The sequence below is a fragment of the Neodiprion pinetum genome, chromosome 3 (genome assembly GCF_021155775.2).
Source record: "Neodiprion pinetum isolate iyNeoPine1 chromosome 3, iyNeoPine1.2, whole genome shotgun sequence".
NCBI classification, from domain to species: domain Eukaryota; kingdom Metazoa; phylum Arthropoda; class Insecta; order Hymenoptera; family Diprionidae; genus Neodiprion; species Neodiprion pinetum.
The window spans coordinates 41,794,756-41,819,117 of record NC_060234.1 but is presented as its reverse complement, the minus strand read 5'-3'; the positions used below and the strand labels follow the sequence as shown (position 1 = coordinate 41,819,117).

Here is a 24,362-nt window from a genome sequence, read left to right as displayed (position 1 = left end):
GAAAACGGTTGATGATTTAAGGGATGCCGAAATCGACTCACTTTCATATATCCTTGCTATTATCAGAGGCTATCCGCGTCATTGAGCCGTGCAATTTTACACGCATGCTATGCCGAATACGAATACCTACAGAAATTTTTTTTACACGCATGCGAAAATGATGATAGGAAATTTATTCCTGTGATGTATTCTAGCTTTATTTGATTACACAGGTCAGCAGGAAATAAAATTTTTTTTTTTAGTTTCTATTGGGATGAACGAATTTCAATTCTATACATCGAGTAATAACCAAAACCTTTATTTTTTACTTATAAAGTTTGTTTTTGTCTTTTTTAAATAAATCTTGAAGTTTTTGGTTGCAAAGCTAATATTCATTTTTAAATTTCGTTTATCAATTATTTTACTTTTGCAGTTTATTATTAATTATTTTTTTAGCAAAAGTGATTTAAATTCAAAAATGAGGTTTGTTTAATTGTCATTTACAATAAATGTTCGATACAATTGGTAATTTTTCTTCAAATCCGAAATATAGTTCTGGTTTCTACAAAAACAAACTTTATCTGATAAAAGTATTATTTCATCTATTAGTTACTTAGAAGAAATCAAAACTTGACATCTAGAACCCAGACTAAAAATTTGTGTCGATCGGTCTTATCGGGTGAAAGACATTTTTTTTATCGATGTTTTAATATTTTTGTTAAACATTTCGAGTCTGATACAGATTTGATTTGAATATCGGGTGGAAGAGATTTTTTTTATTGATATTTCGTTATTTTTCTCGGGCATTTTGAATTTCATACAGATCTGATCTGATAATATAGCCAAAATAAGTGACAATTTACTCGATCGGTAAGGACTGACTACAGCACCCTCTTATGGGGATGTCGGTGTATCGGCTGAATAAGACAATCGTATATTACGCTATTTTTCTTTCCTGACTAATGAGATCGTTTCAAACTCTGGAGGATGATAGAGGTTGCAATTCTATTTGAGCGGTCACTGTAAAGAGATCGGGAAATCGACGGGACAATATAGATATAGTTTCAGATGATTCTCACTCGCTTTGAGGTTATTACCGGTAAGGTCATCTACAGCTAAATCCCATATTTGTTGTATTTTTTCATCTATTTTTCGAACGTCATTTGATAATCACGTTAGCGCGTTCGTAAAAACTGTTGGTTCCCAAAGTTTGTAACAATTCTATCGCTCCGGGAAAGAAACAAGTGTAAAATACAATTTACTGAATTCATTGAACCGGTAAAATTTGAAGGTCTGATATCCTTGTACAACGACAACTGTGGTTGTGGGGGTGTTCCTTTACATCGGATCGATTTCTTCCTGGTACGGTTTGTTTGCAATAGCCATGGGAATGACCGACTAATCGATTCGTCGGCAAATCGATTGATCGAAAGCGAAAATTGATCGATAGCTCGGTAATGACTGCATCAATCAATCTAATCTCATTTGAAAAGGACCGCAACAGCTGATAGTGACCAAGTTTTCAATTTAGAATTCTAAACTCAACCCTGTCTTCCTTTTTCATCTTAGAAATGCGAGTTAAATCCATGAATATATGTTCACACATCATACTTTTTAGGTTACCTTCAATAAAAAATTGTCAAAATGAAATTTGCCCTATTCGTCATGTTCACCTACCGACTAAAGCATAAACAAAAAACTGCTAGCTATTAAAATACGGTTATACTTGACAATAAATCATCTACTAGACCCGAGATTGCAAAGAGGTGCCAAGTGGCTCACGAACTCTGTTTATTTGTCTGTTTAAATTGGGACCCGAGCTCTCGGTGAACTGCAGGCATTGCACCGTGGTCGACAATTAGACGGTACTCTTGGAAATTTTCGCAGGGGATTAGGGAAATCTTGTGGTTCGAGCGAAGCGATTTTACCCGTATTATTTTTCCTCCGGCATGTATATGTGTAAGTTATGGGTAAGAAGAGACGAGCAAAGGTGTGTAGGTAAAGAGCACGTAGATTTCTCGCAGATACTCATACACTCGGCTGAAGAAAACTGTGCAAGACGGACGAAACAAGCTGTGTAAATAAACGATGTCATGAGTATAACAAACTCCGGGCGTAATAGTTGGTGTAACCGGTATACATAGGTGTTGTAGGTGATTGTATATCCATGTGCGCGTTTATCGGTTTTCCTCTTATTCTCGAGAACGATCGAGCCTTGAAAACTAAGCGTGTTGAATAGCACCTGGCTGTCACTCATTTAATTCGGTAGGTATTTAAGAGCGTTACGAAAGTCTCTCCGAGGCATTATACCAATACCTTACATACCCAGATATAATGTTTCACGACACGTAAACCGGCTAATTGCATCAGGCCGTAGAGCGCGATCATCTTCTTATACTAATACCGGAAACACCTCGGCTAATCGGGAGCAGCTTGGCGAGACAGTAAACAATCGACTTCCGTTTCCGGAACAGATTTAAAAGCCGGAAAATAACCCGGATCTCAAATATCGATCTGCACAGTTTTTACGATTTTCCTTGATGCACAATTTCGAATGTTATACACAGAGGAAAAGGTGAAACTTGATGCATTGAGTTTCCGACTGCGCATGCGCGAACATCGACGTCTTTAAACGCAGGCTGGCCACTGCGGCTTCAGCCGTCAGACGCGACTCGTGGAGGTTGTGCAGGTGTTGCGATTTTTTTTTAGGTTAAACAGGCCTCAAATAGTCGAAGCATTTATTTCAGAAAGCAACTAATATTCGTTTTTAACTGACTAACGACTGATGATTGCTACGAGTCATCGTAACAACGTAATGTCGATTCGCCACTGTACTCAGGAGATTTCGAAATTTCATCTCCCGATTTCGAGTAAGTTGGCACCGCTGGATACGATTAGAGCTTGATTATATTGCGCATGCGCAGTCGATCACTAACCCGGTCAAGTTTCACCGTTCACATATCGCTGCTTCGAATCTTTTTAAAAATTCGCAACCTGCGGACACGGAATCGATGATATCAGGGAAATTTTGTTCGTGGAAGGAATCGTTTGTATCCTTGAATAACGTGATGTTACACCTAAAACGAGTTATCTTTAAGATCGTACTAATAAATGGTGAGCTCAAAATTTCTGGGATATTTTTTTCTCCTCTGGTTGTTTTTCCTGAAATTCCTCGATCGTGCGGAGCTGTAGAGATGTAGCAATTGATAAAGTTTTATCAGATACGCATGTATGCATATTACACGTTCCTATCGCTAACACACGACACACATTCGTACGCATGCTGTTCGCGACATTCGATGCGTGCTCGTTTCAATCCCGGGGGCAGCTCCGCCTTAATAGTAATGTTAAAATTGCTCCCTAGGTCCGTGGGGAAATGAGGGAGAAATCCCACCTGTTCAGGTTACACCTGTGCTATCGACAGCCGCGGACTCGGTCCCTCCTCGGCGGAAAGAGGGATGGAGACAGAGCTCATAGAATTATCTATCAGCTGACAGAAGTATACGTGGATATATATTACTGGTTGTGTTGCCCATCTTCCTTTATTATTCCATAATTTTCCACCACAGCGGTGCAGTATTCAAAATAAATATATTATATCTGACGAGAAAATCGTGACGTGGCACCTTGTACTGGTGAGAAATGGAGCCTGATATGAAGGGGGGGGGGGGGGGGGGGGGAAGAAACACGAGGATGAAATTCACAGCAATATAAATATATTTCGGAAACTCAATTCCGGCGAATTCATTTCACTAAGTTGAAAAAACAGTTTCATAAAAATCACCCACAACTTAGACGCGCGATCCGTTCCGACTGTACAAGGTTAAGTTTTGAATTTTTTGCTCACCCTGCAGCGCATTCAAATTTTCGGGATACGTTCCAATAACGAAGTTGGGTGGGTGGGTGGGTGGGTCTCAATATTGAAAAGTCCGAGGTTTATCTTGGCTAATTACTGCAATAGCGGAAAACCTTTACAATTTATTTTGGCAGTCGAGCCAACTTCCAGCTTTCCAACGTACGTACATACGTTACACATATTCCAGCGTCGCGCACGTGTTTGCCACGTGTGTCAAATCCCGCCTCTGCAGTCCAACGACTTTGCCCATCCCTTCGTCTCAAGATACGGAATTACTGTCCGCACGGAGCACAAAGAAGATTCTCTAGCGTTCCTTGTCAACGGTAGCGAAGAAAAAAGGTAAATAAATAAATAAAAAGGACGTAAAAAATAAATTTCCGCTAATTTTTTAATCGATAGATGAAAAATTGTTCATCATTCACGTTTCGTTAGTCGAATTCTTTTTAATCATTCCTCGGGATTTTCGTATATCAAGGTTTATTTCAAATTGCATTAAAGCGAAAGAAAAAACGAATCGAGGAAATATGGTGTATAAAGATTCAAGTAACTTCTTTTGAGTCGAACGCGGTAAGGGATTGAAAATCAGGGCTCAAATTTAGGGGGGAAAGATTTTGGGACGGTGGTTAAAACGGTATCGAATCCCCCATACATAAACTATAGTCGAAGCGAAACCTAGGTTCGTTGGTATATATCGTAGATGCGGGCTGCCAAACCGTAAATAACGTACAGGCGGTGTTGCGGTCTCTTCTGCGTTGTTCACAGCACGTGTAAATGTCCCTTATATTACGAACTCACCGGGTATATAAATATATACACAAACACGCACCTAAGCACAAGTACATATGTATATTGTATAGGCATACACGTGTGATAGGTATTTAAAATTTAATATCCGCAGACCGCATTACGAAAGTAGAAAAAACACGTGGTCGAAAATTTTTACACAGTTTTGTCAAAAAGTATGTTGTATACCTGTATTACGTACAATTTGTAAAAAGAAATTTATCGTAGTAATATTTAATTCGCTAGAATATTATGCGTTTTTGAACTGTAGTTAAATTAGGTTGCATCAAAATGTCGTCTACACTGATAAAAATGATTGTGGATCTACTACACATTTATTGCGTAAAAAAAAAGTTGTCAATTCGCGTAATCAGTTTGCAAATTTACAATAAAGCGACGTAATTTACTGTGTATTTGTCTTAAATTAACCATGAAAATTTTTTATTTCACTAAAGTTTATGGGAAAAACACAAAACAGTAATTTGAATTTAATAAATTGTGTAGTAAAATTATCGTACTTGTAAATTGAATAAACAGTAAATTTATAGTAAATTCGCTGTTCAGTATCCCAATAAAACTTCGAATATGAAAATTTTTTAACATTGTAACAAAGTTGATTATAATTTTGTTCGAAAAGTCAAAAAAACCGCAGTGTTTTTACTTTTAATCACAATTTGTTGGATCACCTTTGATGTCGTATAATATACAATATTTTTGTAATCAATCTTATTTGTTTTGAAATCGTATTCACGGCCAGACAGCGCGGTCTTAAAATTATGAAAGGAATTATGATTTTATATACGTATGGTGAGTAAGTAACTAGGCAGAGACGACGCGACGACGCCGACGAATATAGGTACATGTATAAGGTATATACATACATACATGTATGTACACACATCATACATATCGTATATAACTCGGCGAAGATTTATCTACGCACGTGCACGCGTCGGCATCCCTCTGACAAAGATTATAATTAATAATAAGTATACATCACATATTTTATTTTCGAAACGATTTTTGCTGCTCGTGAAATTTGTTCGCCAGTCAGGCAGCCAGCGGGGATCAAAGCTGGACCGAAATCCAGAGAAGTTTTATCACGGTCCCGTTTCGCTGTTTCATTATTTATTAAACCCTCCTCTATGATTGTTGTTATTATATTTTTCATCCATTTCACATCGTTTCTTCGCCCAACGCGTCGTGTTTCGTGAATTCAAAGATGACAGATTACACGATCTCCGTTTACTTTGATGAAGACTATTCGACGAAAATATTATGCTAAATCGTATTAATTTTATAACCCGACGCACTCGCTTATAGATGCCTATCTTTCTTTCCTCTTACTTCTTTACAACTGACGTAGGTTAAAAAAAGCAAAAACAGTAAGAAAGAAACACCGGAAATTTCACAGAAGGACAAAGTTTCTCTCTCTCTCTCTCTCTCTTGCAATCAGTCAGAGAAAGCAGTTTAAACGTCAGCTTTCTCTGAGTTTTTATAGCTCGCCCCACGAAATCAAAAACTACGGAAATTATTGCCAGGATATAAAGAGAACCTTACGATTAGACGTGAAGGAATGTGCGTGTTGGATATAAATTTTAACGCAGACACGAGCTGAGGAGGGTGGTTTTGGGAAATTGCGATTCCCCCGTAGCCGCGAGCCTTAGGGGAAATTGATAAAACCACTTTTTCCGACGCGTTGCGTGCACGCGATCTCGTTACAAACGTCAATTTTTACAGTCGCAATCCTGATTTAAATTTTCGCATTTCTTATACCGCAGGATCGCACGGTTTATATACACTATTATGAAAAAGACCAAAAGTTCCGGGGGAGAGAAGCCGCGGGATTTATTAAATCGCTCGTACCTACCGTACCGTGGAAATTTCACCACCCGTGTACCATTTCAAGTTCATCACATTTTACCACTCTCCTTTTCCTTTTTCTCAAACGTGTTTATCCGCCATGATGGGCGGTGATTAATTCATTTTTTATTTACCTGTATCGATCAAATTCCACTGTGAAAATACGAGATCAACGTTAAAACAACGAAACGTCGAGTCAAAATTCGTTATTCTGTAATTTTCCAATGGCTTCATACTGTCCTAGAATTGGACAACTACGAGTACATGTTTCGTTTTACCACTGCACTTTACTGAGTTCCAGACAATCCTAAAGCAATTGTGGTACCACTGTTTCTTTTTTTTTTTTTTTTTTAAATACTTGCGGAATATCTGAATAAAAATCATCGCTAATTTCTCAAAATCTGTTTATCTAAACATCAGAAAATCCATAGACCGCAAATTTTAACAAGAACTTGGTGTTTTGTGGAATAAGAACTCAGTTCGCAAAAATTTCGCAACTAAACCTCGAAACGTTCACCTGCCTGCTGTATCGGATGTAGAAAGTGGTCAGTATCAGCGTATCGTCGTCCGCAAACCGGCGTCTGACTACCGCGAGCTCTTTCCACTGTAGCCTTAGTCAGGTGCGCGTAAAGCCGGCGAAGATGCGAAGTAGTAACGGCTGACAGGAGCTTTAGATACGATAAATTTGAGCTATCAGTTCTCGGTATTTTGTCGGCCGAAATAATTTTCACAAACTTGTATTTCTCAAACCATGCGGATTAAGAGTGAAGAAAAAAGCTGATCCATGTGTACAAATTCGTGCGTCAGACGCAACGAGCAAATCAAAATTTGATCTTTCAAATTTTGTGATTCTTTTTTTTTTTTTTCAAGTCTTTTTTAACTAATTTATGTTGCAGCTGCAACGAAATCTTGAGAGTATGAATTTGAGTCGAGAGTATAAGCCTGATCATTAAGCTCGCATCATTTTTCTCCCTTTTTCATTTTCTTTTCAGCGGATTCGCAACCGGGCCGCCGTAATATCGATCGGTTAAAATTCATTCCCTCTTTCTTTCCCTCGGTGGAACTTAGCCGTTTGGTCCCTTTGGCCAAAGGTTATAGGGGCAGGCAGGCAAGCAGGCAGGCAACCGATCGAGTAACATACGGAGCAGTAGTACGTACCTGATGTGGTCAGACTTATTGGAATTTTTATGGTACGGTCTAGGGAAGAGGCCTGCATCCCGTTTCCCATTACCACGACCAATGGCCAGCCCCTCTCATACGGATTCACCCGCCGTACATACGTATTCATATTATTATACATTATGCACGTACTACGTACGAATATCTAGGTGAACGTGATTCATAACCTCTTGTCGTATGGATCGATGTATGGCTTATTGACAATTCCGATCTAGGAATAGGAAATAAGTACTGATTATCTACATTTTTACTTCGTCCAGGGTGATTCAATGATTTTGCATTACACGATTCGCTTCAACTCTTTGAGCTAATGTATTAACGTAAAAATTAACTGAATCCGCCATTCACCGTCTCATCGGCAGTCCAAAAGGATACTACCGAAAAAAAGTAAGATGGTTCATCTGCGGTTCTGATATTCATGCTATGTTTCAGGTGACATGTTAACAAAAAGATATTCTTTTGATCGATACAGCGATTCCAAAAAAGTCTTCAAAAACACATTCTCATTCCTCAATTCAAATTCCTAGCTGTTAATTATTTTCCTGTAATTATCACTCCTAGAGATCTATGTATTCCCGTTCAACGTATGTATGTGGTCAAATTCGGATAAACTTTTCGCTTTGAAGAAAGTTCTTACCCCCCACCCCACCTCCCCTTTGCCATCCACTTCCGCGCCTGTGAACCGGCGGTAAGATCGAAAATCCGTCCAACTCACGGTTGCAGAACTGATTATAATGGTTCAGACGTCAAAGACGAATTCAAGTTAAAGGCCTCAGGGGGGCAACAACGGTACCTACTGAGAGATTGGTTCGAGCCTAGAGGGCCCAATCTTTCAACGGTGCCCCGCGTCCATAATTCCTGGAGAACATCGTCGCGCGCAACCTTCGGGAAAACTTATTCTCTCTCCCGGTGATATTGGGGACGCCGATGACGCCTCCGGGGGGATGGAGCCGGTGGAAGGGAGGGGGGGGGGGGCCAAAAGTGGAAGGGAGATGGAGAAAAAGAGAGAGAGAGAGGAAGAGAGGGGTTCCTCGCGCGACTCTCGGGCGCAGAAATACGTTCCGGATGGGAAATTGGCCACCTGCTGTCCTCTCCTCCCCTGCCCCCCCCCCCGGCCCCCACCCCGCGCCAATTCCCCTCTTCCTCCCGCCTATGTACCCTCACCCATGTATAGTCGGATTCGTATGTAGTCCTGGCCCTCATCACTGCTCCCGTACGACGCGACGTGCTCGAACCTTCTTCCTCCCTTTGCAACTCCTCGGAGGATTGCTTTGCCACTGTTCAAATTTACCCTTTCCAACTTTTTGCGACCGCCCCACATTTTCCTTGGTTTTTTTTTTTTTTTTTGAATTTTCAATGATTTTAATTTTACGACATATCGCCTCGCGACTGACGCGATGTATGAGGATATATTTTTTATTTTGTAAATTAAACGACTTTTAGATTTTTTAGGTTTTCAAGAATGATAAAAGATTTGAAGTTATATACAGAGGTTTACCGGACAGTCAAACTCGCTGTACGTCGTCATATGCCGTCTGTATGGAAACGACTAGTGACGTCATTCGACACGAGCCTATCAACGCTGGTTGCGTAAACAGGCGGGAAATCTTTCGAAATGAATCTGAGATTTGAAAAAAAAAACAAAAGTACGCAGACCAGCTTATAAGGATACTCGATCAAATAAAAGATCATATTTTTCATCAAAGTGTACGCGATAAGAATAACGAAAATGATAAAGAAAATTCTTTATATTCTTATGTTATTTTATGTATAAAACACCGCCAAGGTAAGTGTCTCTCTCTCTCGTCCTTGTTTACGATCGGGAGTGAGTTTTTCGCGAAGCAGTCGTGCAATTCAGCTTCGGCCCAACGTTTTGTGCATATCGTAAATTTAATTAAAAACCTCTGGGTGAAATAATAATTAATATGCAACGCGCTTGCTCGACGTTGGTTGGCGCGTTGCGGCTCTGCCGAGGCACGTAGACGAAATATGCGGCCGCCGTGGTACCCGCACGTGAAATGGAATCAATCAAATTCAAATTCACATTCAAATTCAAATTGTTGTTTAAGCCTGCCTAACGCAGGCTCCGCTCCTTTATCCCCGCAACGCCCGCACCTATCCCTTCATTAACAATCCAGAGATCAGTGAGCAGGATGGGAATTGTAATATTCGTTGTATGCGTATAATTTGGTAAAACCGAACAATAATTTATTTTAACTCCCCTTTTTATTTCTCGAAATAAAATTTTTCGAACTCTCGATCTTGAAAGTTGTCCAATTGGCAGGGCTGGTAGTCAATCACTTTTCTCGCTATTAGTTACTATTTTTTAAAGGAGTCACTTTTTGTCGCTCGAGTCACTTTCTCTGTCGTCATTGAGTTTCGAGTATAAGAAATTTAGTTGCACAATTCTTTTCCCACGCGGTATAATCCACTAGACAAGATCTTGTGTGTTAAATTTTATAGTAATAACAGCGAGGAAATCAGGCTTAGGTTGATTTCGGAAAAAGAACTATGATCGCATTGTTTCTGTATCAAAACGTTTCCACTAAAAGGACGATAAATTCATAATTTCAGAGTTACTGTTCACTTATCATTCATTTACTAAACATCGTTTACGGTGATAGATTATTGTAATGCTGAACAAGAGGTAAAAAATAAAGAAAACCCGTATACAGCGACACAATTGAAAACAGGGCTATTTCTGATTATATGAATAACACTGGTGGCACTTGTCGTTTAATTAGTGTGCAATAATTAATTTTCATCCGCCACTTTTGAGTCACTCTTTTAGGTCTGAATATCACGATTCAAACTTTTTTGTGAAGACCTGATAACCACCAACCCTAAATTGGTCAACAGGAATCATATCAAACCCGAAAAAAGGAACACTAGAAAATGTCACAAATATCAGATTTCGACTGTTATAAATCTAGCGGTCAGGTGATACTCGATGAATTTAGGTGGTTACGCGTGATTCGATGATTTCATCCGTTAACCCAGTTATTCATAAAGTAACGAATGTCGTGCAGTTCAAGTTCAAAATAACGACAAAACTTTCGCAGAAGGTTGACGCCAACTTCGTTGTGCAAAGGATCTGCACCCTCTCGGTAAAAAAATTGCCCTATCAATTCACCTTTTTTCAAAAAGGTAACGCTTACCATAAGGCCAAAAAAATGATTTGAAAACAGTTGCTTGATGATTTTTTCCCAAGTCTAGGCAGCCTCCGAGGTGAAAAAATCCTGGAATTTAGTCGCGCGGACGTAAAAGCTCGGGGGAAAATCGACAGCGTGCGATATATCGAAGTGGTTAAATCTGACGTCTAGTCGATTCTGCGGGCCCTTTCAAATCCGGAAACGGAAAACGAGTCGAATACGATCGCTCGTCAACGATCCCCGGCGTGCAGCGCGCGGAGCTGATGATGCCGAAGGTGAATTTATTTGTTTGGACTCGTCAAGCTCCGCTCTGAAAGCAGAAGTCGCCCGAGGCCGGCAACCAGCTTCTGGTTCGTATCCCGGCTGTCAGATGCATAGCGCGGTGTCTATGACTCGGCGAGGGTCGCACGCACACGGCTGCAGGGGGATGGCCATGTGGTCGAGACCACAGGAGAGCTCTGTTTAGTCCCTTCACTCGACGCGTGCTCGTCCGGCCCGCCAGATATCTCGATTCATTTGAAATTCGTTTGATTGTTGACACCGAGGTTCAGGCATGGAATTCTGGGCCCCTGTTTCTTCGCTTTGTATCCTAATTCGATTAAATTGTAGAGGGTATATAGAAAGTCGAAATTACCGGGAGTCTTCTGTGAAACTTGACGATCCACGCTGCAGCGCAAATAACCAACCGCAGTCACATTTCAAATTTCTATACGTACTGACATTTTTGAAGAAATCTGAGCGAACAGCCGACACAAACTCTGTCGGTTAGGTAGGGATATCTTTTTAGAAGTGATGTAAATTAATTTTTTATTTTAAATCTATGGAGAGTACTTTGAATAGTCAGTTTTTAGACGCTCAAAATTCGTATAAAAATTATTCGAATCTTGAATACCTTCTTTAAAAAGTAAGTTTTCTCATCAAGCTCTTTATACAGTATATAGATACGTCCAATCGTTCGAAATCACCCGTCTGAAATACAAAGCCGAAAGAAACGGAATATGGAAACGATGTGTTGAAATCTGGAAAGCGATCATCCAAGTGACATAAAAAAAAATATTACTCTCAAATTATTTTTACGGACGACAATTTAACAACTCTTTCGATCCGACGTTTTCAAGCCACTAAATTGAGCCAATATAAATACATCGCGACATATTAACGATAAGGTGGACAGTACTGTATGCCAAAGCATGTGATACACGTGGCACGAATTGAGGATATACCGCGACGCGTGAAGGAGAAATGATTCCAAAATTTATAACGATCGGACGGGCTTTACGCTTAAATGCGTAGGCTGCATGATATAAGCTGAGTCTGCAGGGCTGGTTCAGCATCAGCGATGAATACCAGACAGTTTTTGTGGTTTTGAAATGTTATTTAAACACTCCCAGAGAACACCGAACCAGTTGTAGATAGGTACATGCCTATATATATATATATATGTATATATATATGTATACATACACATAGATATACGTATAAATAACAGCGGTTGATCCGCGTTGATCCGTTTAGCCTGCAACCGCCGTAACTCGTCCCTTGCTAATCGCTCGTCTCCCTCAAAGTGAAGAGTTTTAAAAAGGAACATAAGCAAAAAAACAAAAAGAAAAGTAGAGAAGCATTTTTCAAAAAATTTATTAAAGTGAAAATATTACCTGTCACCGATCAAACAAGTTTGAATACCCTTTAACTCAAATTAGACGCAACAGTGAATGTTACAAATTTATCTTCCGCCAATTTTTTGGTCTGAATTGTGTTCACTTAATATTTATAAAGTTAAAAAAAATCGTATTGCGTGTTACTGACGATGATAACTACGTCCTAAATTAGTGTGTTTTGATCGTTTTCATTAATCGCAACATTGATTTTTTTTTTTTATTCGAAATATGCATACAAATACATCGAAACTCTTTAATTTGTCTGTTTTTCATAAATATTTTAATGCTCGAATTATTAAAAACGTATTCGATGAATGGCTTGTTTTGTTTTTATTTATTTTTTAACAATTATTTATTTATCGTTAATTGAATTATTGTTGTTGTTATTCCGACCGGCAAGTCGACCTGAACTTAAGAATAATATATACATAGGTATGGATTGGTTTTGTGGGTGAATTGGCACACGCCCATCCACCCTGTACGAAATCGAACAAGCCGAACTGCCGACATGGTGAAAACCTGCACGTGAGAATATTCGCACTCGGCGCGATAGTCAATACCGAAAAGCTTTGCGCTCGAGTACCCATACATAGAGAACCGACAACGTGGATATAACGTCTACTATATAAGCTTTGCCGTTAACCGAAAGCTCCCCCCTCCCACCCTTCCTTCTCTGGTAATTGAAAAACTGAAATATCTTACAAGGATAATGAATGACAGGGTCAAAGAACCGCGGTTTCGAAAATCGACGCGAGCTTCCGCCGATTATTTTTTATTTTTTATTTTTCATTCCCTTTTTCAAAGCTGAAAAATGTACTATAGGAAAAACAAAGTACGGTACCTTCATCGAGCAGTTACGTACATATATATACAGGTATACTGTAATTTTTTGTAACAAAAATATAGTAATCGGAAAATATCTCCGAATCAATATCGAGAAATTGATTTTTTCGGGACACCGAGTGTACTTTATTAATTATGTTACATGTACGCTAATGATATATGTCCCATCTCCGTATGTATAATGCACCACACGTGATTATCATAGACACCGTATATAGGCGTGGGTATAGGTTAAGCGTGAAAAATCGTTGAGGTCAAGTGAACGTAATTAGATGCAGATGCGAATTTTTTGCGCGAGACGATGCCGGGCTGCCGAAATAAGCGGGGGCAGCGCGTTCGGCATCTCGCGCAAAAACTTACATATATTCGAGTTCACCGCTGCTGTTGTTTGCAGACTCGGAGATTTCGCCAATCGATTTTACTAAAATCTGGTGAAAATTTGCCCAATTTCAACAAATTTCACTTCCATCAATTGTAATACAATATTATTTCAATGGTTGTTGTCATTTTTCTTCTTACAGGCAGCTGCCACCGTTTGTTGTAAAAAAAAAAACGAAATTGACAAACGATTATGAAAATGGACGTGCAGGAAGATTCCTGCGGTATCAAGATCAAGGAAGAGGCCAAGGAGTGCTTGTCGCCGACCAGTACCACTCACGCACCGTCTGTTACGGGGGCGAATAACGCCCCCAATGCCAAAACCATAATCAGCTACACGCCGGCCTCAAAACTCACACCGACGACGAATAACAACCCCGAGCCTTCCCCAGTCAACCTGAACCTCAAACCGAGGAGCAAAGGTCAGCCAATCATTTATCGTCTGTAAATTCATTTCTTGATTATTGCCACGATTGTAAAATATGCGCACATTTATTCGAATTTTTTGCATCGAGTGAAAAAATATTATAAGCAGATACAACGATTTCTGAAAAAAATATTACCGCAGTTTTTAATGCAGAAAAAAATATTGGGTGGGAAAAACACGTATGTTTGTATAAAAGTCAGTTGTGCTGTAAAAATCGAAAACTTGTTATAATTTCACAGTATACGTGAGGTACGAGGTAAGCTTAGACGTAAATACTTAGACCAATAATATATCTTGATCTCTGTCGAATTCGTCAAAATAATTGAGTCAACAACTATTTTAGCTTTGTTGTCTTTTAATTCACTCTGAAAACAGCCGCGCGCCGTTGTGTCTCAGGCGAGTTGAGTCAAGAATTTTTCTCTCGTGTGTTTTTTACAAAACCTTTGTTTTTCAATACTCATACTCCTCCCTCACTTCCCTTCGATTATAATCGGTTTTATAGCGGATTAACAAAGCTTCTATAGCTGTAAACAAGCCTGATCGTTCCGCGGCGAGCCAACTATGAAACGTCAAAGGCTGCAGGCTGTCGGATCCCCTCATTTTCCGATAAACTTAATTATAAAGCTCCGCCGTTCCATGGCTGCAAGCTCGTGTTCACTCCCTTGTATCGCGTGATTAGCAACTAATACATTACTTTTAAACTTAGAATAAGAAATTCTCTCGAGCCCTTCATACTGCGCATCTGCGGCCTTCTCGCCGGCAACTTTCAACCTTGATATATTAAGTTAATTCGTGGAAATGTCCCACGGGCAATTTAACCTTGGTTAGATCAGCCTGCATTTATGCAATTCAGTGTACATCCTAAACTAAATTCGCCTGCATTTCTGCAATTCAGAGTACACCTTAACGAATTCTGCCTGCATTCAGACAACTAAAAGCACACGGTACAATTTACCGATCGTCATTTGTCTCACGTTGTTCACGATTGGTTGACACCTCGCTACATCTCGCCGAACGTGGACCACGAGACAAAATGTCGATCGGTAAAATGTACAAACCTAGAAACAAATACTGGTTCAAAATGATGTTTTCAAAGATCGTGGAGCAAATCAAGCGTTTCGGCAAGCTGTCACGTTTTAAAAAGTAAAAAGAAAAAATCGAAAAAACTTGTCCACCTTGAAGAGAAAGTATAATAGAGCCGATATAGAGCTTTCGCAAAATAATACAAGCAATAGAAATTGGAGTGCTCGCACGAGAAAGGAACGAACGCTTCTGCTTAAGACGTTGACAAAGAGGAAGGAAGGGGGTTCGGTGGGAGGCTGAGACCGAGGGTAGGCTAGAGGGTTAACGCTGTGCCGTGCTCCCGATGGTAGTGGCAGACCTGTTCTTGACGGGTCACAACACGCTGCAGGCAACAAACCTCAAACAAAACTGAAAGCCAGATGATCACCATCTCGCGCAGATCACCTGCAAACGGAGGATAATTCGCACATACACCAGAATTAAACAAAATACTGCCCGTATAATTCGCGAACTCATTTTGCATATTTTACCATGCCGTGTCGTACTGCGTTTGAGTCGTAAAAAGAGGTAATCAACTCGTTGAATCAAAAACACGAAGCATGGTTTGAACGCCATTTTTCTTCTCTTACACTTCTCCCAACTTTATTTCCAATTAATTGTCGTTGAGTTACCCGCCGATATTATATTCTATAATTCATGCGTGTCTTCTTGGCCGGAATAAGGGTCCTTTCCACGGTCCCGTAGCTCCTCCTCTTTTACGAGGACATCCCGAAAGTGTCCTCTGCATCCGACGTACGCCGCCCCTGCGCGACGAGGTTGACACTCGAAAAACGTTTAATCAACGGATAGATACGAAAGTAGCCGATTCAAGATTCAGCTGCGTTAAAATTCATCCCTCGGCCTTTAGAACCTAGGATTTAATATTCGTTTTGAGGTTCGCCCTGATGAAAACCTATTTTTAACATTTTATAGGCAAGATTTTAGACGGTTGGACGAAAAAAAAATGTCTGACAAACTTTGCAAAGGTCTTGCAAACTCCGAGTACTGATTATTTTCACATAATGCTTCGCAGATTTATTAAAAGTTTTTCAAACAATTAAAGAAAAGAATAAAAATAGTTCAATATCAAGCTATAATTTTTTCCCCAATTTGCATTAGCGATTCGTCGGAAGACCTTTTCCTGTCCACTTGCAAGTCTGCATGTAAAGTAAGCGCATGTAAAGACACATGCATCGTGACCCTCCAGCGTATAAAAAAGTAAAAATACAGAATGAGACAAAAAAGAGATTGAGGAGGTTCATACTTGCGCAGTGACATTTTCGCGACATTTAATTACACACAAGTATAGTCACCGCATTGTGTCATCCTTACGGATAGTCGTCAGGTCGAGTCAGCTGGTGCATGGATTATAACGCTTTGGCCAGCGTTCGCAATAAATCCGTGTTATTTTTATCCGGCGTATCGGTCCGGCATGTGTTCCCGGTTCTAGAATGCATTGCGCTTCGTTGAAACGGTGTAAGGATTTGATCAAATCGATGTGTACATAGGTATGATAATAATCCGACAACGTCCTGGAGCGATGTAACACCGAATAAAGAAGAGGGATGGGCTCTAGACGGTGGATTATACAAGCGGTGAGCATCCAAGCTCAAGAGAGAAAAGGGCGACGGCGCTGATTGTGAGGATCATCGAATAGGAAGGAGAATATGGAGACGAAAGGGAATTCGATTATTAATCAGCACCCATCCTCAGAACTTCCATTCTTGAACAGTGGATTGAACCGTTAGGTAAACATCTAGGCCAAGCTACCGGGGTTATGGATTTATTATATACGTTGAATGATACAGATTCGATCGCTACATCCTCTTCGCAGACCCAATCTCGTCACTTCCGGTGCACTGTATACAGAGGGTAGCCAGACATTCGAACACACCAATCGCTCCGACGTACAACTCGAACAGGATGCGGCAATAATTGGTACGGCAGTACGGAAACCCACAAAGCCTTTCGAACTGACGTATCCATGCTTTTGAAATGGTTCCCAGTCAAGGAACACTTCTAATTCACTCTCTACGATTATCGTCATCATGAATGATATTCGCAGTGCTTGATTCTCAACCCAATGAAATAACGTCCTGATCGACAGTACCTTCATTATCAATTTCCAAACCACTCGAGCGGTAATACGAGAGGATATCTCCACGTGAGGAAAGGCGAAAGTGAAGCCAGTCTCAGGTGCATCGCATGGATGGGTGTTGACTCGGTTTTCTTGGACACTGTGGAGACTACGCTCTTTCACTCGCAGGACAGAGTGACGGACAGAGAAAAACTGAATAAGGAGAATAGCGAGAATGTGGAGGGTTGGATAAGATGATGCTGCGCATCGACGCCCAACGGATATGGATAAGTTACTAAAAATCGAGCACTGCAGGCTAACCGCAGTGCAAATTGCTTGGCTGGATGCGTTATGTTATACTCTGTGGGTGTGTAATGGGCACGTTAAAGTGGCTGTTGCATACGGGCACCCGTATACCCCCAATGAATGTACCCATCCTGTATACAGATCCATTCGCATCGTTGCAGCATCGAGGCATTTTAGGTACCTGCGCATTTCGAGGATATCTAATCTACCCGGGCGAACCCGCAGTGCACCACCTCTCTCATCTCTACTAATCAGTCCTTTCCATTTTCCTCCATACGTATCTGATTAAAAATTTTCTGATACAAATGTGTGCATAAGCGGTGACAAACCTACTGATTCTCATCAGTTGTAAAATAAATATCCCACGTACGAACAAACTTGAATATATATTCATTACAAAACAGAAAAGTATCGAATGATCTCCAGGATATAAAAAAAAGCTACCCAGTATAAGTACCTATATACCCAATTACAACAATCACTCTGTTGTTGCTTTTGTTTCTCATCGAACCAGTTGATTAGATAATTTGATTAGTTACTTTTTCTTTCCAAGTACAGGCAAACGAGGGACAAGAGAAGGTGGAAAAAGGAATACAGTACCTAATTCTTGGGTTTCTTTAGGATAACTTTACATCTACACACTGCATATTATATACCTTATATCTCAGAGCAGACTTCTCGTGCGTGCTTGGTACCTCGGTAACGCTTTCACCTCTCTCGAATCCCCCTCAAATCCTTGGTACACAGCCGAGAGGCACGCGCCGCGGATGTTCTCCGCGCTAATGTGTTCGCCACACCACCATGGCTACGGTACCTGTCCTGGCATAATCCGAGCTTTCTTCAAACTTATATACCGAAGAGAAGATGAACCTGATCACTTGAGGTGAGGAGCTGAGGGAAAGCCGAATATCTTTCAACCGCGAGAGTTAATTGAAAAAACGTTTGAAAGTGTAGTGTTCAGAAAAGAGAGGAAAAAAATTATTGTTTTAGGTATGAAACCATTCTCATCCCATGTTTTCAGTTGGTTCGGAGGAGAGGTGGAAAATTTTCACTCTTTTTTCTTTTCATTTGATCGCTGGATCAGGGAGGTGATGAACCGGTCGAAAATGTGTATGAAAGCTTCGCAGTGCTGCGTGGAGAGAAGTTAGATAGGACAAAGAGAAGGAGGAGTAGAGCCCTCTGGGCAAGAGGAAAGCACGTGCCTACCTACCTACCAACCTACCTTCTAGTAGAACACCCCCGCACCATCTGAGAAAGTTCTCATCGAGTTACCGAGTACCCATGCATATACATATCTATAGCTGTGTAATACGCTATAGAAGAATCAGTGAAAGTTTATTTTTACTTGAAAGAACAGCATGAGAAGAAGGAGATGAAGATAATAACACAATGAAATCAAAAGAACAACGATTTCAAAACCTATTCTTACTCGGTCGATCGTTTCCGGTGATGAAACGATAATTAAGATCTCATTGTCAGTTATCGAAAGACAATATTCGAGAGAATTACTTGTCGATCAAATCTGGCTATCGGTTATTTACAGGTGACCAGTTAAAGAGGTTGTTTGGTCAAAAATGGATTCCTTTCGTTAAACTTGCGTGGGTAATGCGAGATTTTATGACGACGTTGAATTTGTAGAAAGTACAAGTAGAGTGAAATTGACGAATCAACTAAGTTTTTAACAATTTCTAAGCGATTTGAAACGAATCTAATCAGTTCACAATTAATTAAATTTTGAAAAATAATTCGGGTTTAATTGGTTTTTTTTTTTTTTTTTTTTCTCTTTAATATCAAATATTTTCACATTTTCGAAGAGACCTTCGTATCGTATGAACATAATAATTCAACTGGTACTCGACGTGCGATTATCTCGCGATAAAATTAATGTCAAGTATAATCAATCCTCGAGCAATCAAATTCTGAAGAAAAAAAAAAAAAAAACCAACAATATCTTCACGTGACTGGAATAATTTTGGAAAGCTGAGAGTACGTAACAGCGTCGAGATGACCACGAGGGGTTGTTTTGGACGCATGAGGCCCAAAGTTATACATGGAGGATCGTACATAAGCTATACCTACGCACACGATCCCCCGGCGCCAGAAAATATATAGGAATTATGTGAAATAGACTTTGGAAAATACAGCGGGGCGTGATAAAGTGCGGGCACAGGTGCGGAAGGGGTCGCGGATCGCCTCGACGGGTACGCAGGTGGTTTCTAGTACCCGTTGCCCGCGTCCTATACGAGTTCCAACCTCCGTTCGCAGGTTAGGTGAGGTTACAGGATCCGTATGTGGGGGGGGGGGGTGAACTACGCCGCATGTACATACACAAACACGTACGCGAGAAGGTTTTACGCTTATTACAACCCCTGCAGGACACAACCGCCTGAACCGCCGAGCCGCGCGATGTATCTTGACCCAATTTATCTTCGTCCTTGCGCAACGCGAGCGTCGAGATTATTTCTCTGTAAAAAGAATGAGGATGAAATTTCGTAGGATGATGGGAAGAAAAAATTTACCACGTAACTTATCAGGATCATGGAAAGCTTTTTTTTTATACTAAAATGTTACGTAAACATTTTTTTAGAATTCTAGATCTTTACGGGGACAGTATTGGAGTTTTTGTTGATCGAGGTTTATTTTTTTTTTTTTTTTTTAAGAGTCATAATTTTGATGTCGAGGTATTCGAAGCAACTGTTTTTTCCTTTTCTCTTGTTATTTCAAGTTTTTGAAATTATACCACTTGTCAGAAATTAACATTGTAGGTTTTTCCTACGAGAGATAATCTTCACTGAAATTTCAGATTGTCAGAAATTAGATACCCTTGTCCGATGGATGTTCGATTCTCGAAAAAACTCGTTTTATTATCGATATCAGAATCCTGATTAAAATGGTAATATCAAGATATCTGAATGTGCGAATCGATGCGAGATCTTTATACTTTATGAAATATTTTTAAGGTGTGCATCCGCACACTTTTGTTCATTTTTGTATGAAAAATCTCAAACGAGAGATTGTCAGGAATGTTTTTACGGACTGCAAGTATGGAAAAGATTTAAAAAATTTGGCATAGATGTAATTCTAAAGAAGTTTTCAATTTTTTAAATATTCGCATCTCTTTCTTCAATTTTCCAGATCCTGGAGATCTGGATATTTATCACTATCCACTCGTTGAAGCATATCGAACAATAATATCGCTCGTTCGCAATCTGCGATACAATTTTTTTTTACAGTAATTTAAAACAAGGCGTGGAGAACATTCTTGGCTCGTTTACATGTAACGGACGTTGTAAGGTTTGTAAAATTTCTTCGGATAAAAATCTCTTCGAGGAAATAAAAATTGCGATGGAAGAAGTAAAATAAAAATATATTGGAGAGAATGAGAATAAGGGAGATGAAAAAAACGCCGGCATAACCCTGACACGCGAAATTAAAGCCTCCAATGCCGAGGGGCGAGTTTCCCCGAGGTTTGCAAGGGCGGCGGGCGATCCTCTAGAGGAAAGCCTAAACCTATAGGGAAAGGTTGAAGCCGACCGGCGCTAGGCGCCCACCAGTGTGTACACAGAACCTCGAAACCAGCCTTACCCTGGCTTGCTCGACGTTATCTGTAACCCTGCACGGCGGAATCGGTGCGGATACCACGCAGGCGGGGTCGGTTGACTCTAGCTGTCTGGTCCACGCCCGATAAGGCACGTCCAACACTTCCAGCCGAGCATTGCTCTCAGCTGATATGATATCCGGGGTACACCCAACACCACGTTTCGCGAATACGCGGCCTTCCTGCAGCGAACGATATTCACCTGCACGATTTTTTTTTTTTTTTGTTTTGATCCCAAGAAACAATTCGATTCCAATTTGTCTCTGAAAACTCTCTTTCGCTCAAAAAAACTCTACCCGTTAGGTACGTCAACGAGTTATGAGTAAATAATTTCTTCAGATTGAATTTAACAGACTTTTATGATTAAAGATTTCGGAAATTTATTTCCTACAATGGCGATAAGAAGAAATAGTTGACTGTATAAAATCTGTAGAACTCTGATCGATTGGAAGAAATTATTTACTGCTACGCTTGCTGAGAGTAATGAAAGAGCTCTTAATTACGACTGCGAGTTCTTTTCTAGTAAAAAAAAAAAAAAAAAAATAACTGCGTTGTTTCTGTGGTAGATATTTTTTCTTTTTCCTTGGTGGACAAAAAGTTGCTTTGTAACTTTTTTTTTTTTTTTTTAAGTTTCACAAGTTTTGGGAATTTGTTTGTATTCAATTATTTTTCAAAAGCAACGATCAGCCGAAAAATAAGTCCGATTTTCGTTAGAGAGATTCTTTAATAACTTGATTGGGAGAAAATTTAATTCATTTACGAACAAAACAGAAGGTATGATGAAACTTTCATTGAAACTGACGATCTTCAGTTTATGAATTAAATTTAAATTATATGATTTCATCACCTTTTTCATGTTCAGGAGGCATGCTTTTTAAAATAAAATTGAACTTGATTGTAATTTTTCTTCTTGATCTCATATTTTACCGTTATAATACCTCATTGTCACAAAACACGTTACGTATAACCGTATAACGAACACGTTACGGACGTATTAAACGTAACTCCTATAGAATAGTTTCAACAGTCGTTGATTAGTGGCTGGTGAAGTCCGTTTACCTTAATAGCAACAACGACTTTGCGCTCATCGTTACGTCCACGATCAATTACAATAGTCAATTCGGACAATGGAAGTCGATTAGGTACCAAGTGCCGTCTCAATTAAGTATATTATAACTAGTACATCGAACGGAATCAATTTCCCACGTTACATCATTCGTAATTGAACAAGACTCGCTTCAATTTTACGCCACGCAACAGTATACACATAGTAGAAACGACCGAATCTTGTACCCGGTTGCGTACTTGAGCTTTGAAAAATCATCGAACGAGCTTGCAGCGATTTCATGGAAAGGTTAAACGTTCGCCTGTACTTGCCATCTTTTACACTCGAGCTCGCAGCTATGTCGCCTATTTGCGCTGAATCCTGCGTTTGACAGTTGACAGCTGAGATTTTCTCTCGGCTCAGGCTCTCGACGCTGTAGAATGTTCGTTCGTTCGTTCCTTCATTGGTAATTATCGCAGGTGTTAAACTCTACGCGTGTTACATGAATACGCGAGTAAAACCGAGTCAGAGATCGAAATACGTCATATTTCATCGGCGATATTTCAATGAAAATCTCGTCTGACGGTGGAATTCGATAACGCTAATATCTATTTGGTATATATCTGCATTCACCGGTGAATCGTCTAATTTTACCGATTCAAGAAGCGCCGTGTCGTTAGAGAAAAGTAATTTAACACGCCGAACGAGATCATCTTGCGTAGCTTAAATCATGGACCAGTAGTTACGGTCCGGCTGCGGTCAGACTGGCACGTTTCTGGCGGCTGGTTACGTGTCGTCATACCCAGTTAAACTACACCGTGGGGGTGCTAGACTTGGCTCTGAACGTGTCCGAGTGCAGGAAACACGGTGGTTGTTTGGAGCATTACCTTCGTTCATTATTAGCCGCTAAAAGTGTTTGAGAAATACAAATTTACTTTCATCTGGTCCTCGAAGATCTGCAGTATCCTCAATTCGAGCAATTAAATTATACCGGACTATTTGTTCCTACATCATAACGTATACTTACACGAGTAAAAATGTGAAATGCCAAGTCCGTATGTGGGGTAAATACGTACGCATATGATGCGCAAAGTTATACCGGTATTTAAATGCGGACACACGGTCGACTCTGACGTAGACTAATGACTTTGGCCCAGGAGCAATTTTCCCGTATCAAAAGCTCTGCAGGTAAAGTTCAGGACTAGCCTTGTAGGATTTGTAGTAAATTAGCAGGGAGCGAGTAGGCGTGGAATAGACAGAGAAAGAGATGGAGAGAGAGAGAGAGAGGATATAAGGTGCAGAATGAAAGAGCATGTTTCAAAGGTTTCCCGAGCGTATAAGGTATATGCCAGGTATATAACCATTTCGCCACTTGTTAATAACGCCGCATCAAAGCTCGTGTAAGCACAACGGACCCATGCTTCAAAAACCTCAAAGAGCACGTCCAAGCCACGTTTTGCATACTGAAATACGGGGCGAGCTTTTACCCTTAAGGCAAGTTGTTCCATCATTCGAAGTCTTCCATGCTCTATGAAATCCGCGGAGCTTTCACTGGGTCTATGGCTTAACCTGTTTCTCCCGACACCCAAAAGACCTTTCGCTCTTTGAATTACACAACGCAGACGTAATGCCCCAATAAATCAATCCCGGCATTATTCTTCCCTCTGCTTGTTCCTGGCTAGTTTCATTTTTCAAGGTTATGGTACATTACGAGAATTCTTCCCATAGCTGATTGGCACTTTTCACTTCTCTATTCAACAACGTTGGATTGGCAACAGCTGAACAATTTCGTGTATGAATAAATAACAACTCCACAACCACTCGACTACGCGTTAGAGGAACTTGATAAATTATGACAGATGTCTCGTTCATCCGGCGGAAAAGCTTTTGGTTCAATCGACAAAAGCAAGCATCTTCGTGTCTAAAGATGATCGTATATTCTTGTGACAATGACGTATTTACCAAACCGGTTTCAAAACACTCTAAAACATTGGAACCACGGAAAGTTCGAACAATCGTAGAACTTACTTGAATCCCATCTTCACACCGCGGTAATAGATCAATTAAAAAAAAAACCTAGAATATTCAGGATTCCAAAAAAACATGGTTACTCCACATACTCCAGGAAATCGTCTACCATAGTAAAATTTTCACGC

General features: G+C 40.1%; 1 protein-coding gene across 2 annotated transcripts in view; it reads left to right on the top strand.

Annotated features, from left to right (window-relative positions):
- Positions 1-24,362, top strand: part of nvy (CBFA2/RUNX1 partner transcriptional co-repressor nervy) — a 61,348-nt gene that overhangs the window by 17,682 nt on the left and 19,304 nt on the right. For both annotated transcript variants that reach the window (XM_046617372.2, XM_046617371.2), the window contains one exon: positions 13,835-14,113. In XM_046617372.2, the coding sequence (XP_046473328.1) occupies positions 13,885-14,113 (229 nt within the window). In that variant the 5' untranslated portion in view covers positions 13,835-13,884. The remainder of the gene's footprint in view (positions 1-13,834; positions 14,114-24,362) is intronic.